Source organism: Thalia democratica, chromosome 3, assembly GCF_965202585.1.
Source record: "Thalia democratica chromosome 3, ktThaDemo2.hap1.1, whole genome shotgun sequence".
Taxonomy (NCBI): Eukaryota; Metazoa; Chordata; class Thaliacea; order Salpida; family Salpidae; genus Thalia; species Thalia democratica.
In genome coordinates, this window is record NC_139167.1 from 73736743 (window position 1) to 73752096 (window position 15354).

At 23.3% G+C, this 15354-nt stretch overlaps 1 protein-coding gene and 1 long non-coding RNA gene across 3 annotated transcripts; both read right to left on the reverse strand.

Annotated features, from left to right (window-relative positions):
• Positions 1-4357: 4357 nt before the first annotated feature.
• LOC145831901 (uncharacterized) lies at positions 4358-10852 on the reverse strand. The gene is made up of 4 exons (XM_082939255.1): positions 10774-10852; positions 8591-9058; positions 4510-4614; positions 4358-4432 (listed from the first exon to the last, which is right to left on the reverse strand). The coding sequence occupies exons 1-3, from the start codon at positions 10814-10816 to the stop codon at positions 4571-4573; spliced, it is 555 nt and encodes a 184-aa protein (XP_082795381.1). The 5' UTR covers positions 10817-10852; the 3' UTR covers positions 4358-4432; positions 4510-4570.
• LOC145831997 (uncharacterized) lies at positions 5406-6681 on the reverse strand. Of its 2 annotated transcripts, none has more exons than XR_014369706.1 (3): positions 6604-6681; positions 6208-6411; positions 5406-5498 (listed from the first exon to the last, which is right to left on the reverse strand). It is a non-coding gene; the product is annotated as an uncharacterized LOC145831997 (long non-coding RNA). The 2 variants fall into 2 exon arrangements; XR_014369707.1 differs by lacking the exon at positions 5406-5498 and adding an exon at positions 5720-5809.
• Positions 10853-15354: the final 4502 nt, after the last annotated feature.

The following is a 15354-nucleotide window of genomic DNA, read 5'->3' on the forward strand; positions in this document are numbered from 1 at the left end:
TAAGTTGTGTAAATTTAAAATAAATAATGGCTTTGTTTTTAAGCTTCAGTTATATTTCACTAAAAAAGTGAGTTTTTTTGTTGTTAAATAAACATTTAAACTACATGTATTAGATTTAAATCTTGTATTGTATTTTATATTTTTGAGTTAAGTAGAATTGTAATTTCTTACTTGAATCTAACTTTTTTAAATTAATTCTATAGTATATATAGATATATTAACTAACAATTAACATTATTTAACTATACAATAACAATGCATGTAATTTTTGCTGACCTAGTGTTAGTTAATACAATAATAGTTTACATTGATATATTTAAAATGTGCTTATGAATTACAGAATGGGTTAGTGTTGTTTCTGATAAAAACAGTGAAGTAAATGAATCTTTGAAAGACATAGAAGTTGAAGAAAATGATTTGCTCAAAATACATACAGCTGAAAATAATCTCCCAATTAAGAAAATTAAAGGTAAAACATTAAAAATATTGCTTTTGAAGACCTAACTTGATCAATTAACTATATTATAGATAGTACCAAGTTTCAAGCTCATAATGAAAAGTTACAGAATGCCAATGACAAAATTGGTAACTTATCTAAATGCAGCAGTAAGTATTTGAATGATGTTGATTAGTTAAACAACAATACATTATAGCTATTTATTTTTTTATTTTTAAATAAACTTATTAAATTTTATCTCAATTTAATTTGATTTTGATTCTCTAACTTTATCTTATTAAGTGTTAAGTTTCATGAAATAATTTTATAATCATTAAAATTAAGTAAATGGTACCACGCTTTTCCCCCATTGTTATGAAAGTCTGACAACATACTTAATATCTTTTCGGCTGAACTTATATTTATATTTTTAAAGATAACAATTTTCCAACCTTTAAATTACCTGAAGTATTAAAATAATTTAATATTCAGTGTTTTTAATTTTTAAGCGGTTTTTTATTTATGTCTTTGATTTAAACATCTCTTTGCAAACAACATTAATTCTTTAATTTTTATCATTTAGTTGTAAGTCTATGATTAAGTACTAACTTATTCGTTTGTCTCACAGAAAAACAGTTCAACTGTCATATTTGTAACAAAAGTTATTCAAGAAAGTATACTCTTAATTATCACATGAAAATTCATGATAAGTCAAATGCAGACATGGTATAATCAAGATGGCAGTTAAATACAGCTGTTTTAATTGTAAACACGCGCTTTAAAGCTCTATAGTAAATTGAGAGAAATTTGGAGAAATAAAAGAAAGTAAAGTGAAAAGTGAGTGGTACGCTGGAGCGCGCTCGAGTTATTCTCTTCATTTAAGAACTTTACAAATAGACGCAAAGTTTTAGCGCAAAAGTGAGAGAGCTAGAAGAAAAAAGAAATTTATAAGCCAAAATCGTACGCTTGAGTAATTCACTTAATTTTAATAATGCATGTTAATTTTTTAAGTTTTAACTAACTTTCACGTCTTGTCTTATATTTCTTAAAGTCAAAATTTTTTTTTGTTCCTGCAAAAATTTTATTAAAGTGAAAAACTACATAAGTGTTTAATTTACATTTTACTTATTTATTTTAACATTTTTTTTTTATGAAAATTTTTATCAAAAATTTATTTGTTTATATACCTTAAATTTTTATTAAATGAAAAAAAATAAGGTCAGTTTAACTGGTTTGTTAAAGATTTAAGCTTAATTTACTTTTTTAAACTAAATTAAAAACATTTTCTGCTATAAGTTTTATAACAATCTAATTATACTAAAGCTTTTGCAGTAAGAATATTCGCAGCTAAAAATGTTAACTTAGTGAAAAGATATTTTATTAGATAATAATGACTATGATATAAAGCAAAGACTGAAATTGTACATTTAAAGGAATTCATGTTAAACTACTTTAATTTGTTTCATAAAATAAAACTTTATTTAAGAGAAAAAAAATCTAAAAGGTTACTAGTATTACTTATTTCATTTATCTTTAAGTTTTAAACCATTTTCAATGTTTAATTTGTAAGTATAGTTAACTAAAAAGTAATTTATTTTTGTAAGTTGCTTATGTACTTCTAGGTTTATTCATTTAATTCAAGTTTCAAAGTTTGTGAAAAAATAAAAACTAGGATATATTGTAATTAAAAAAATTATACAAACCTTCGACACTACAAAATATTATACTAATACAAGCTATATACTCTACATACTTTTTTGATATATATATAAAGAGCTTGGATTAATTTTATATGTTTATTAATAAAAGAACAAGTGCATAACATAAGGGCAGTTTACAGCACTATGACTTAAACTAATTTGTATTGCAATAACTAGCAGTTATGGCAATTAAAAAAAAATCTATATTGGTAAATAAAGAAAATTGTTTAAAAAAAAAGCTGAATTGAAGTAAAAATGTTTTGTTTAAAAACCTAAAATTTTATATAAAAATTTTAAAAAATACAAAAGTTAATATGGAAATTTAAAATAACAATTTTAAGTATTAAAAAATACTTAATAAAAACTAAGAAAATGAGAAATTTTAAAGTTTGTTAGGCAAAAGAAATTTAGCATAATACTCATATGATAAAAAATTAGCGCGATTAACGGTTGGATTATTATTGAACTTATTATTGTTACTACAAAATATGTAAAAAAGTACAAATAGTCTAAGAAATTTTAGCAATTAATGTACAAAACTTTGTAAATAAACAAATTTGAAATTTTTGAATAAAATACAGTCACAACAAATTTAAACAGTAGAATGCTTTAACAGTCACTCAAGTAAAAGTGTTTTTAAAATAGTGAATTGACTTTAAATGAAAAGCATTTTTTTTTTTTAAATTAACTGCTTTTTAACACGCAAAAATTTTGTTGAAATTTTATATTACATTGTTTGCTGCAAACATTGTCAAATTTGAAGGTTTAAATTTGCTGTACTCTTCGTTTGTCAAGATTTCATTGACATCTTGGCTTCTTGGTTTGTACAAACTAGACTTACCAACTTCGTCTATCAATGTATCTGAAAGTGGAAATTTGTCACAGCATAACTCCATTCTTTTGCAGGTTGATCTGAGAAAAATAGAATTTATTATAATTTTGGGTAATAATTGGCTTAAGAATGTAAAAAGTAATTGTAGGAATTTTTTATTACTAATGTTTGAATTGAACCTTTGAATGAAAAAGAGTAATTTATAAACCATACATTGAGTTATAATTTTGTACTTTACCAATATTATATTTATGATAAAAATATTCAACAAACAGATTAACACTATACTTTACTTTATCTAAAAAGACAACAACCTATATAATATTTAAATAATAAGCAAACACCAAGCTTTTTAACCTTGTACAAATAGTTTTAATTAGAATAAAAAATTTAAAAAACGACCTAAACTAAAATTTGTTAAAAAAGTTCTAGTAACTTTTACTAGTGATATATATTATTGAATTTTACTGATAATATACCGATAAATTTAGCAAAAAAATGTTTCAATTCTTATTATGCATTTATTCTTCCCTTATATTTAAAATAAAAGAAAAAAAATTATATAAAACAAATCGTTGTAGTACAAAATATTAATTTAATTGGATTACATTAAAAAAACAAGTTATTAATAGGGCCTTTATGTCTCCTATAATAAAATATGTTTTTTAAAAGTAAAAATCAAAATGATAAGGTTTGTTGAATAATAACAAAACAAAATTCAAAAATTTCTTGTTTCAAGGATCCGGGTACACAAAAAGACCTCTCGGTCATCGAGTTGCATACCCAACTTTAACTAAAATTAAATAATCTAAATAATGATTAAAAACTTTACAGTTTAAATTACACATTAAAATTTCATTTCTATGAAATAAATAGGTTAAAATAAAAAGACATAAATCCAAATACATTAAATTTTTACTTACCTAATAATCATTAAGGAGTTTAACAAAATATGGCCCATATTAGATTGTCTATTGTTTTTCGAGATATTCATCAAGGAAAAGTCTCGCTCGATTTGCGCGTTACTAAAAGGTATCGTTTGTAGTTTCATCATTAACTCCTTAAGTTCTTGGTATTCAACGCGAACACTGCTCCAAAAATTAACGTTTGTTGATTTATCTGTTAAGAATAAACTGATAACTTTTTATGTACATAATCAATTGTAAGTGTACTCTTACAATAATAAATCATGTTTTTATTTTATCAGAACTTAGTTTTCGGTAGATTTACAATGTTTACTAAATTACAAAACTTGTTTAACATTAACAATGAAAATTTTAATTTATATTTAAGTAGTAGGTTACTATTGTTATTTTCCTTTAGCTAACCGATACTTGTTTGATGACGTCCATGCAAACTTTTGTATTGAAGTGAGATAGTATCTCTGTGGTTTCCTTCAAACAATTTTTTAATTTTTGGATAGTCTAAAAACTTCTCAATATCCGGCATCCGTCTATTTAAGGCCTTTAAAAAATTATAAGTTTTAATGATATTTAAATAAGTTATTTTATTTTTTGAAGATATATTTAATACCAACTAACATCGTTTACAACTTCATACTGAGCCATAAATTCAAGATTTTGCAGCATTCTTTTTTCCAATTCAATTATAAACACTACAACAAAACTTTGAAAAATATTTTTTACCTGTATTAAAACAATTAATTATAAAAATGTTGGAATTATAGGAAAATTAGTTACAGATTAGAACCGTAGCGTGTCATTAACAGAAATTTTTTCACGTGTAATACACAACATTAAGTAAATTACTTAAGTAAAGTATGAGAATTTACTGAAAAAAAAAAAAACGATTATGTAAAAAAAAAAACACAGTTATTATAATAACTTGTATTTTGACTTAAAATCTTTTCAAGTAAAGTAAAAACAATTTCAGAAATTATTCTCATTAAACAAATCCTATTTAAAAAAAATCAATTAAGTCTAGTTGTTAATAAACCCAATTGACTAAACAACGTGAATTTTAATTAGTTTAACCTCTGCCTTCTTACTATTGGATAAATTTGCATAAACTTCGTTTACTTCTACATGAAAGATAGGTTCTTCCAAAAGGTTAGCTACAAAAAAAATGTAAATTTTACTAACTACAACTTAATTTATATAGTAAAATAATAATTTAACAACTAATTTAATAAAAAAATAAAATATTGATAATAATTACTTATATCGTTTACTCTGTATAAAATCCAATCTAAATTTGAATCTACTAAACCTTTAACAAAATGTTAGTAATGTTTTGTTATAAGAACGTTATTGTACGTTTGTTTGCGTTACTAATTAAAAAATAATGTTTATTTACGCCAAAATGTTGTAGATATAAAATCAAACGAAACTTTATTATTAATAGCCTAAAATTAAAAATTATTCTTAGTTGCCTTGTGATCTAAATTAAGCTTACTTGAATTTGGTTGGTAATTGAGGTCTTTTAGATGCTGTATAAGTTTTGTTATTGCTAATCCAAACTTAAAAGGTTCTACTTTACTTTTTTGTAGAAGAATATTAACAGAATTTACCTGATGAATAAAAATAATTAATTATTACACTGTAAAAATTTAGTCTTGCTTTACATTTAATACTTACAGCTAAACTTGGCATGACTACAAAATAAGTAATTAAAAATAAACATTTAAAATCAAATTAGAATGATTGAAATTAGTTATGTTATAGTGCTTAGGGTGTTAATTCATTATTAAGCAGATAATAGGTCTTAGAAACTAACATTCTCTAAAATTTTGCCCATAAATTTAAAAACAAAATTTAATCTATTGCTATTTAGCATTTTTCGAATACTTTCAGCATGTAAATCGTTTCTTCTTCTTTCTGGCTAATATACAAACAAATGTTATAGGTAAGAATAAAAATTTCGATAACAAACATCATTATAGTTAATAAACACTAATACTTATAAAACAAGGCTCATTAACAAAGAAAGTTTTGTTTAAAAAGATATATATTCTTATTAAATCTATGTTAATTAATTTGTGCTTTTAAACATTTATTGTATATCTTCTGATTATATATTTGATTTAATAAAATGTTACCTTAGTAAACATATGATTACTAAGTTTCAGGGCAGATTGAATTTTAAATTTATAGATATTTGTAAAAATATAATTGTAAAAATGCTAAATAATTTAAAACAGAATTGTTTTAAGTTTTATACTAATAATTTTTCTAATTATTAAAGCGTCTTGAAGTTTATAGTAATAGTTTAATACCTACTTCATTAAAAAAAGCTTTGAGTACTTCCCAATTCAATAAAATTCTTTCAATGCATGGAAAGTGTGATATCCATCTAGTTTTGCTTAAGGCTTTAAATTTTAACGGAATTTCACCCGTCATACACACACCTAAATTTTCAAAGTCACTTCTTCTTGTGTTAGATAACTTGAAGTAGTTGAACGTTTTCTTAATAAGCTCCTCAACCTTATTTAATTTAAAAGTATACACACTTTTATTCAACAACAATGGTTTTTTTTAATACAACATATTAAAATATAATAAAATATCATAAATAAATATAAAAAAACAACTTTGTAACTTGAATAAATGCAGCTTACTAAAATTCTCATTCAACAATTGAATTAATAATTTATATAAAATAGTTTTAATACTTACTTCATTAGGTATTGTAGCTTTGGTTGCATTTAAACATGCATTTTGCAAAGCATGATTTGTACAGGATATTGTTATAAGCCTGGGATAATCTTTTTTCAGAATTTGTCCTACTCCATTCTTAACTCCTGTCATGAAAGCAGCTCCGTCTGTACCTAAAAATATATTTACTAAGTTAAAAAAAAAAAATATTTTTCTTAAATTATAAGACCAGTTTGTGCTTAAATTTATACTTTTCTTAAACAATTGAATAAAATCAAATTAAGTCTATTAATAAAGATAGATCATTGTAAGATATTAAAACTAGTTCATAAAAGTTAACAAGAATACACAGAGAATAGCTGAAATAAACAAAAATTAACTTACTATTAATATCTAAATTTAAAATTAAAAACACGTTAGTAGTCCATATTTAATAAATACATAACTAGAATACAAAAATGAAAAAAACAGTAACAGTTCATATATACTTACATATTGAAACTACATTTTTTAACTGAACATTATACATCTTTAAGACTCTTTTGAATGCGTTAGCAATAGATAACGCTGATTTGTCTCTTCCAAGGTCTTCGAGGTGTAAAAATGTAGATACTGAAGTTTTCTTTATTTTGCTTAGATAACAAATACTAACACCTGTGATTCAAACATAAAGCTTTCTAATTTTTTTTGTTATAAGTTTAATAACTGTAAAATTTTGAAAGAAAAGAACTTATAATCTGTATACTTTGGAATAAAAAAAATATAAATGTTTTAAAATTATCTGTTGGTAACTACTACTCATGCTTTTTTAAATAGATATCTAAGAAAGTTAAAAAATATCAAATATAGTCGAACTTTTAAGTACATAAAATCTGTGAAATTAAAGGACTACCACTTTGTTCTAGTTAAACAACTGAAGGTAGTAGAACAAAAGTTTAAGAAAGTATAGCTTTAATTGTAATTACAACCGCTGTATATAAAAGGAAAACTGTTATAATTATTTGAACATAAACTGCTTCCGGTTAACCACTCGGTATTTTTAAAATTTTTTCCAGGTTTTCTAAATTTCTTCCAAGTTTTTAAAATTACACATATTAAGGTCTGTTTAAAGTTAATAGTTAAGTTTAATGTTAAAACTGTATTAAAGAGTATAAAAACATGGAAAAGGTACACTAAAGCTGCTTTATAAATGGTTCATTAATAAAAAAAAATTGATGATGACAAAAAACTTTGAAAAATAGGGTATAATTTTCTATTCAAATCTAAATTTTATTACTATACAAGTAAAAATTATTGAAAATATCAGGTTTTTCAACGTCTTTTAAAGATTTATGTACAAAATTCCAGGTATTTTTATGCCTAAAATTTTAACTCCATGTTTTTCCTGGTTTCTAGGTGAAGTGGCAACCCTGCTCGTTAAAGCAACAAATTGCTAATTTATTCATTATTTTCTTTATTAATTAAAATTTTTGCTGTTTAATAAATATTATAATAATTTAATCATTCTCCTTATTAGAAAAATAAAATCAACAATATTTTGACATATTTCTTAAAATATTAAATAAAAGTCAACACAAAAATCAAATATATGTTAGAAATGAAACTGACTTAGTTTACTAGAACGAGTTTACTGTATAATTATTAAAAAAAAACATAGTAATTCTAACTTTAATTTTATGTAAATTTTAATTTATTAACCTATTAAATTCTGTAAAATAAAAACTTTTTCCTTTAACTGTCATTAAACCTACTTACATCTGAGTAATCTAAAAATGTCCAACTCATTGCATAACAAAATATTTTCTTTTACAGCTAACGTGTTACAAGAATTAAACTATATTAAAAAAATAAAACAAAGAACAATGTGTTTAAAGCTTATTTCATGTTTGAAATTTAAATTTAATAAGCTTTTAGTAATAAAATACTTTTATATTCAACAGAATGTATGTAAATAAATAACAAATTTAAACTTAATTAAATTAACAAAGCTTAACAGTTATTTTCTTACCTAGAAAACTTTGTCCAGCAGTATCTGTACTCTCATCCAGATAGAAAGAACAATGCTTCACCATAAAATCAGTTATGATTAGTCTTCTGCAAATTGGTGCGAGAGTATTGCACAGAATCATTTTTGCTTTCCTCCTTTTAAGCGTTGCTGATTCGTGAGCTGTCCCAAGTGTCTTCATGACATCTATCTGGTGTTCGCCTGCTAGCAAGTTCCCGTGAAGAGCTTGTTGCAATGCTAACCGGACTTCTATCTGGCGTACGTTTTCTTTAAGGAAATTGTTGAACTGCTGTTTAAAAGATTTTTCCATCCTAAACTGATTTATTGAGTTGTGGTTATTTGTGACTGGAGATGCGCGTTTATGTCGGTCAGAATAAGAATGAACTTTTAAGTTGCTCTTTTTTGCTTGTAGTTCTACATTGCACCACTTGCAAAAAGCTTTAGTTTCACAATTTGTTGGAGCAATCCAATCTAATAAGTCAAACAGCATTACACATAGTTGACATAACAGATATAACTAATAAAACATTAAACACTATTTATATTTGTTTATAAATAAGTTGTGTATCTAATATTTATTTTATTAATAAGTGAACAATTGAGATTTCAATGATTTAACAAAAACGTTTCACAATAAACTAAACAGTTTAATAGATGTAATAGTGTTGCCTTGTATTTTCAAATTTTTTTCAAAGTATTCCAAAATTCTTACAGAATTTTAAAAGTTCACAATTTTAATCTTTATTTGGTCGAAAATTAGGTTCAAAGTAAGATACTGTGTTAAACAGTATGACAACATTAAAAAGATACTTTAAACTTACAATAAATGTGTTGGTAGATAAAAAATTTTTAGATGAAGAAAAAAAATATTATTTATATTATAAATTTTTGTGTCAAATCGAAAATTTAACTACTGACAATGCTTAAAATGTTAAAATTTCCAGGTTTTTTTTTTAATTTGAAGTTTTTCTGATTTTTTTTCAAAAATACAAACATTCCTGGTTTTTTTTTTGGGTTAATTTGACAAATTATAGGCTTCCAGGTAAAGTGGCTAGCCTGATGTAAGCATCACAGTTCAACTTGAGCTAATTAAGTATGTATTTACTTTTAAAACGTGCTTTTTAAAGTTTTGTTTCACTACAAGATCAATAAATAACAATTTTTTTTTAATTTATTTATTCTCAATTAATAAAAGCTTTAGTTAAATCTATCTTATAAATCTAAGCTTACAAATGGGATAATAATTTTGCTTATAATAAAATTGTTATTTATATCACAACTTTTATCAAAAATTTATATATAAATTTAATCAATGCAGTGAAAAAATTCTTTTTTGAAATAAAAAAACTAAGTAGATCTGTCTAGTAATTAAATCAGTCAAAGCTAATCTTCTTAGCATTTATAAAATAGTAAATAAAAATTTTCTTTTTGTAATTGAAAGCAATATACTAAAAAATTTTATAAAGAATTCTTGATATTACCACAAACCATTTGTCAGAAAAATGTTTTTAATATTCAAATAAATGTATTTTATGACAAAAATTAAAAATTTATTTTTTGTTTAACAAACAAAAATCATGATAATTTGTAAGGTGTAAAACCAAAAAATTGTTGTAAATAAATAATTTGCCCATCTCACCGCCTTATGGCCTCTATAAACCATTTTACTTAAATAATAAAATTAGAAATTCAATTTTTGTCTATGAAGCGAACTTTGTTTTAGACTAACAAATTTTGGTTTTAATTTTATAATAAAATTAACAGTTTAATTTGTGTGTTGTTATTATAAAATGTATTTTAAGTATATTTATTTAAATAAAGTAGTCAAAGGTTAGTACTAAAGTAAAAAAAATGTCATGCTAAAGTATTGTTAATTATTAAATTATTAAAACAAAATGTTAATTTTTAGGTAAAAAGTGAATTGGAATTTTTGACTTTAGATGATAAAATTTTTTGTGTATTATTGAAATAAAATTACAAAAAATACTTTAAAAACTATTTAAAAATTTTTTTTTTTTCAAAAATTACAATGGAAAAATTAATTTAATTCAATAAAAACATGAGAACTTTCCTTTATAATATTTAATAAAAAAGCTCAGTATTAAAAAAAAATTGTTGTTGAATTCAAAATTGAAATACTCAAATGTGTATTCTTAAATACTACAAATTGTTAGAGATAAAAAAACCTTTTAACTCATAAACAGATTCCCAAGATTTCTGGTACCTCATCTTTTTAGGTGGTGGAAAATCTAAAGTTGGTAAATCTTCTTGGTCTTGAATTTCATCTAAAATAATTTCAACGGTTGTTACCTACGAAAATGTAACTGCTAAAGTAATGTGTTTAGTGTGTAACTTAATAACTATTTGTAAATCCAAGAAAAAAAAAAACATTAGAGACTTACCTTAACTACTACAGAATAGCATGGTTGCCACAAGTCAAGCTGAGAAATTTTTCCTGACTTTTCCTGACTTTTTCCTGACATTTTACTAAAGTTTTCCTGACTTTTTTCAAGATTTTTCTGACTTTTTACTATAATTTTACTAAAAAAGGCATTGAAAATTAAGTAATTTTGTAAAATTTAAGGAACATTTTGCAATTTTAGTCTGACTTTAAAGAATTTTTAATTAATTTTTCACTAATCGAAGGCTTTGAAATAAAAGGAAATAAATAAATTTGAACTGACAATATCTGAGGTTTTTATAAATTTTTTTCCTGAATTTTTCCTGAATTTTTTCAAAAACCCCCCATTTTGACCTGAATTTTCCTGACTTTTGTCATTTTTCTTAGTTTTTCCTGATTTCCTGAATTTTCCTGACTATGTGGCAACCCTGAGAATAGCCACCTGATTTTTATTTAAATTTTTTACATGATTTCAAAAAATCTTCAAAAATACACATTTTAGAATCTAGCTTTAGTTTAAAGTTAAATTTATTGTAATAAACTGTTTGGAATAGTACAAGGTTGCCACTCATGTTTATAAATTTTTCCTGGTTTTTCAAATCTCTACAAGGCTTTTAAAATTACATGTATTTTGGTTTATTTTCAGTTTAAAGTTATGTCTAATATAAAAAACTGTGTTAAATAATAAAAAAACATCGTATATGTACTATAAAGTTAATTAAAATGTGTATTATAACTAAAAAATTTTAATTGAAATCTTATTTATATGATAGTTTTTTTGTGTCAAGTTAAAATTGTACTACTTAACATGCTGAAATTGTTAAAAACTGAATGTTTTTCTAAGTCTTTGGTTAAAAATTTCTCAAATTCCAGGTTTTTTTTGCCTTAGTTGTTAAGTATCAGGTTTCCAGGTAAAAACAGATTTCCAGGTAAAGTGGCAACCCTGATAGCATAAGCCATTGAAAAATACTTAAGTTTATTGAAATGCGTTTTATGAAAAAAAGTTTTTTTTGTTGATAAAAAAAAACTTATTTATATGAAATATTTTTGAATCAAGTTAAATTTTATTACCGAACTATGTAAACTTGTTAAGAATTTCAGGTTTTTTAGGTTTATTGTTAAAAAATGTAGGTTTTTTTTAAATTATATCTAATTTCAGCTTTGCTAAGGTTTTAATTGCCTTAATTGTCAAAGTACAGAATTTTTAATTTCTAGGTAAAATAGCAACCCTATAGTTATTATCCACTCTTTAAACAATTTCCTGACTTTTTATTACAATTTTCCTGACTTTTCTAAATCAAATTATCAATTTAAACAAATAATATAATACATATTCAAACACTTGGAATTAATAAAGCCTTCAATTTTATATTTCAGTTTATCAATATTTATAAAATTAGTAGTAAATATTTTACCCTTATTTATGTGAAAATATTAAAAAACAACTATTCTACAATAAACTATAAATAATTAAACTTAACCATGAAGTTCACCTCTTTTATAATTTATTTTAAAAATTTAAACAATTTTGAAAAAATTATAATGAGGTAAATTATAAACATAAACTTATTACCCAAAACACTAAACCTAGTGTTTAATTAGAATGAAATTATTTATTTACTTAAACAAAAAACAATTCAATTCTAACATATGCTAGATAAACAAACTTATGTGTATTATCATTGTTTTACTAAAAAATGCTACAGATTATCAAACTGCTTACAAAAACTGTTTGTTCTAGTAGGATAGTTTAAAAGTATTTTAATAGAAACATTTTGCAGTTTTATAAAGGATATTCATTTAATTTTACCAGATGAAGGCATTAAGTAATTTTGTAAAATTCTTGGAAATTTTTTCAATTTTAATCACACTTTGAAGAATTTAAATTAATTTTTTACCATTCAAAGACTTGTTTTTGAATATAAGGAATTCAGTGAATTTAAACTGACAAAATCTGGTATTTTTTAATATTTAGTCAAACTTCCTGACTGTTTAAAAAAAAAACCTTACTATTCTTGTTATTTATCTTTTTTTTCTGCTTTTCCTGAGTTTTTTGACTTTTCCTGACCTTGTTTCAACTCTGCTTAATTTACAAAACTAGTTTTAAAAACCTTGAGTTGTACACTAAAACTTTCAAGTATAATATTTTTTTTAGATAAACTACCTAATTATAATAAAAAAAGACTCAATAAATTTGTCACATTAAAAATTTTAAATAGATTTAATCTAAGCAAATAGTACTTTCAAGTTTGTCAACAAAAATAATAAATTATATTCAAATTACTTTTAAGTGAAATCTATGTCTTAATAAAATAATTTATAATGAATCTTAAAAAATTATAATAATCAAACTTTATTTTTAAGTTTAAAAATTCAAATAATTTGATAAAAGTAGGATATAAGAAAAAATAATTTGTCTATTGCATCTAATTTTTAGAAAAAAAAATCAAATAATAAATAAATTTAACATCGATTAGTTCCAAAGCTACAATGTTTTTAGTTTATTAACCATTTAAATAAGTGGAAGATACTTTTCTTTAATTTTTCTAACCAAACATTACCTACTACTACAAGGTTAATAGGTAGTTATGATTAAATTAACAATAAAGTGAATAAAATTAACCTTATGAAAATAAAAAACATAAACTTACATTTAAGGCATTCATACTTATAAAAACAATATGCTTTTAAATATGTTGGTGTAATTGAATATATGAAACTTTTATGTTCTCAACTTGTAAAATACAGCTTTTGCTTTCATAAGAAATTTTAATTCTATTGCCATGCTTTTTATTTTTTATTCTACTGCGGGGATTTTGTGCTCTGCGATTTAGCATCTCTGGTCAAATGCATTCAAATGTGATGTTTGCTTAAAAAGGTTTTCGAGTAATTCACATTTAGAAACCCATTATAGAACTCATACAGGAGAAAAACCTTTTTCATGTCAAGTTTGTGATAGAAAGTTTGCTCGAAAAGGTCATTTAGTTCAACATCAAACAACTCACAGTGAAGTTAGATCTTTCAAATGTTCTATTTGCCCAGAAGGTAGATATTTTAAAACAAAGCAGAATTTGAACCAACACATGGTGTTTCATTATGAACCAAAATTTGCTTGTAGTCATTGTGATCATAAAAGTTACACTGAGGGTGATCTAAAACGCCATGAAAAAAACCACAACAAGAAATCGCTTTTATAATATAATAACAGAATGAAATAAAAAACAAGTCTTATAAGTTAATTTCGCAATCTAATTTTACAGCAGTAAATGTTTTACTTTGTTACAATTCAATTTATTACGTTGAAGTTTATTGAACTTATTTTTTAAAGTTTATGTTTAAAATATCAAATATAGAATTAAGACAAGTAATTTTCAGTAAATGATTATTTAGTTAATACAATTATTAGACCCATTTCTTTCAAACTTGTTCACACGCGTGATATAGTTCAAAAATGTATAATAATATTGATATAGTCATTTCATGCAGTGCTTATTGTTTATGATTTTAATTTGTTGTACATTTTTTTAGTAAACTGACTTATTATAACATACTCACTATGTTAATTTTTTAACAAGCAATATGCAAAATTTTACTCTGTTTCAATACTGAATTAAGTGTGTATAGTGAATATTATACAGAATTTGTTTAGTTTTAACTGTTGTATCTTGAATGACATAAATTACTTTAAACTAATTTTTTATGTAATATTTCAGTCAAGATTATTATTGTTGCACAAGCAACTATTTTTGCAGTTGTAATAAAGCTTAAATCTCATACTTATACCAGCACAAGTTTTAGTTATATTTGCTATTATCATTTAATATTCAAATAACTTGTTGAACGTTGTACATATTTGAATACGTTTACTTGTTTAAATTTGCAGACCTTATATTATATAACAGTAAATTTCAAAATTATCATCATAATGGAACTTATAAGTCATTCACTTCTTAAAGAAGAAGGTTATTAAAGTTGTAAGATTGATATTGTGCAAAAGTGTACTTGTAATTTAAAATCTCTAAACTCATTACCGAGAATCATGTTTGATTATATTTTTCTCATAAAATAATTTAACACAGGTATAATTAGACTGTTTTGCTTTAAACTTATCCCTTTTATATATTAATGTTAATTATATTTTTAGTAATAAAAAATAAGAAAAATTGACAACATATGATTTACTAACGAAAATTTTAAAGCTTTATTTTTATAGAAAAAACAAACCTAACTAATTTGCTACTGAAAAATTTTTAACTCTAAGTTGATAATAATGTTAAACTTAAGTAAAAAAAATAAAAAATAAGAAGGAACAACCAATTATTTCAAAACAAACCTGAAATGTTTAATAAAGATTCGAGAAAAAAAA

Coding starts and splice junctions, on each gene's coding strand:
- LOC145831901 (XM_082939255.1), bottom strand. CDS start 10,816: ATGAGGTACCAGAAATCTTGGGAATCTGTTTATGAGTTAAAAG. Junction 9,059..10,773: donor ATCTGTTTATGAGTTAAAAG/GTTTTTTTATCT, acceptor TTGACTTATTAG/ATTGGATTGCTCCAACAAAT. Junction 4,615..8,590: donor TGCTGGACAAAGTTTTCTAG/GTAAGAAAATAA, acceptor GTTTTAATACAG/GTAAAAAATATTTTTCAAAG.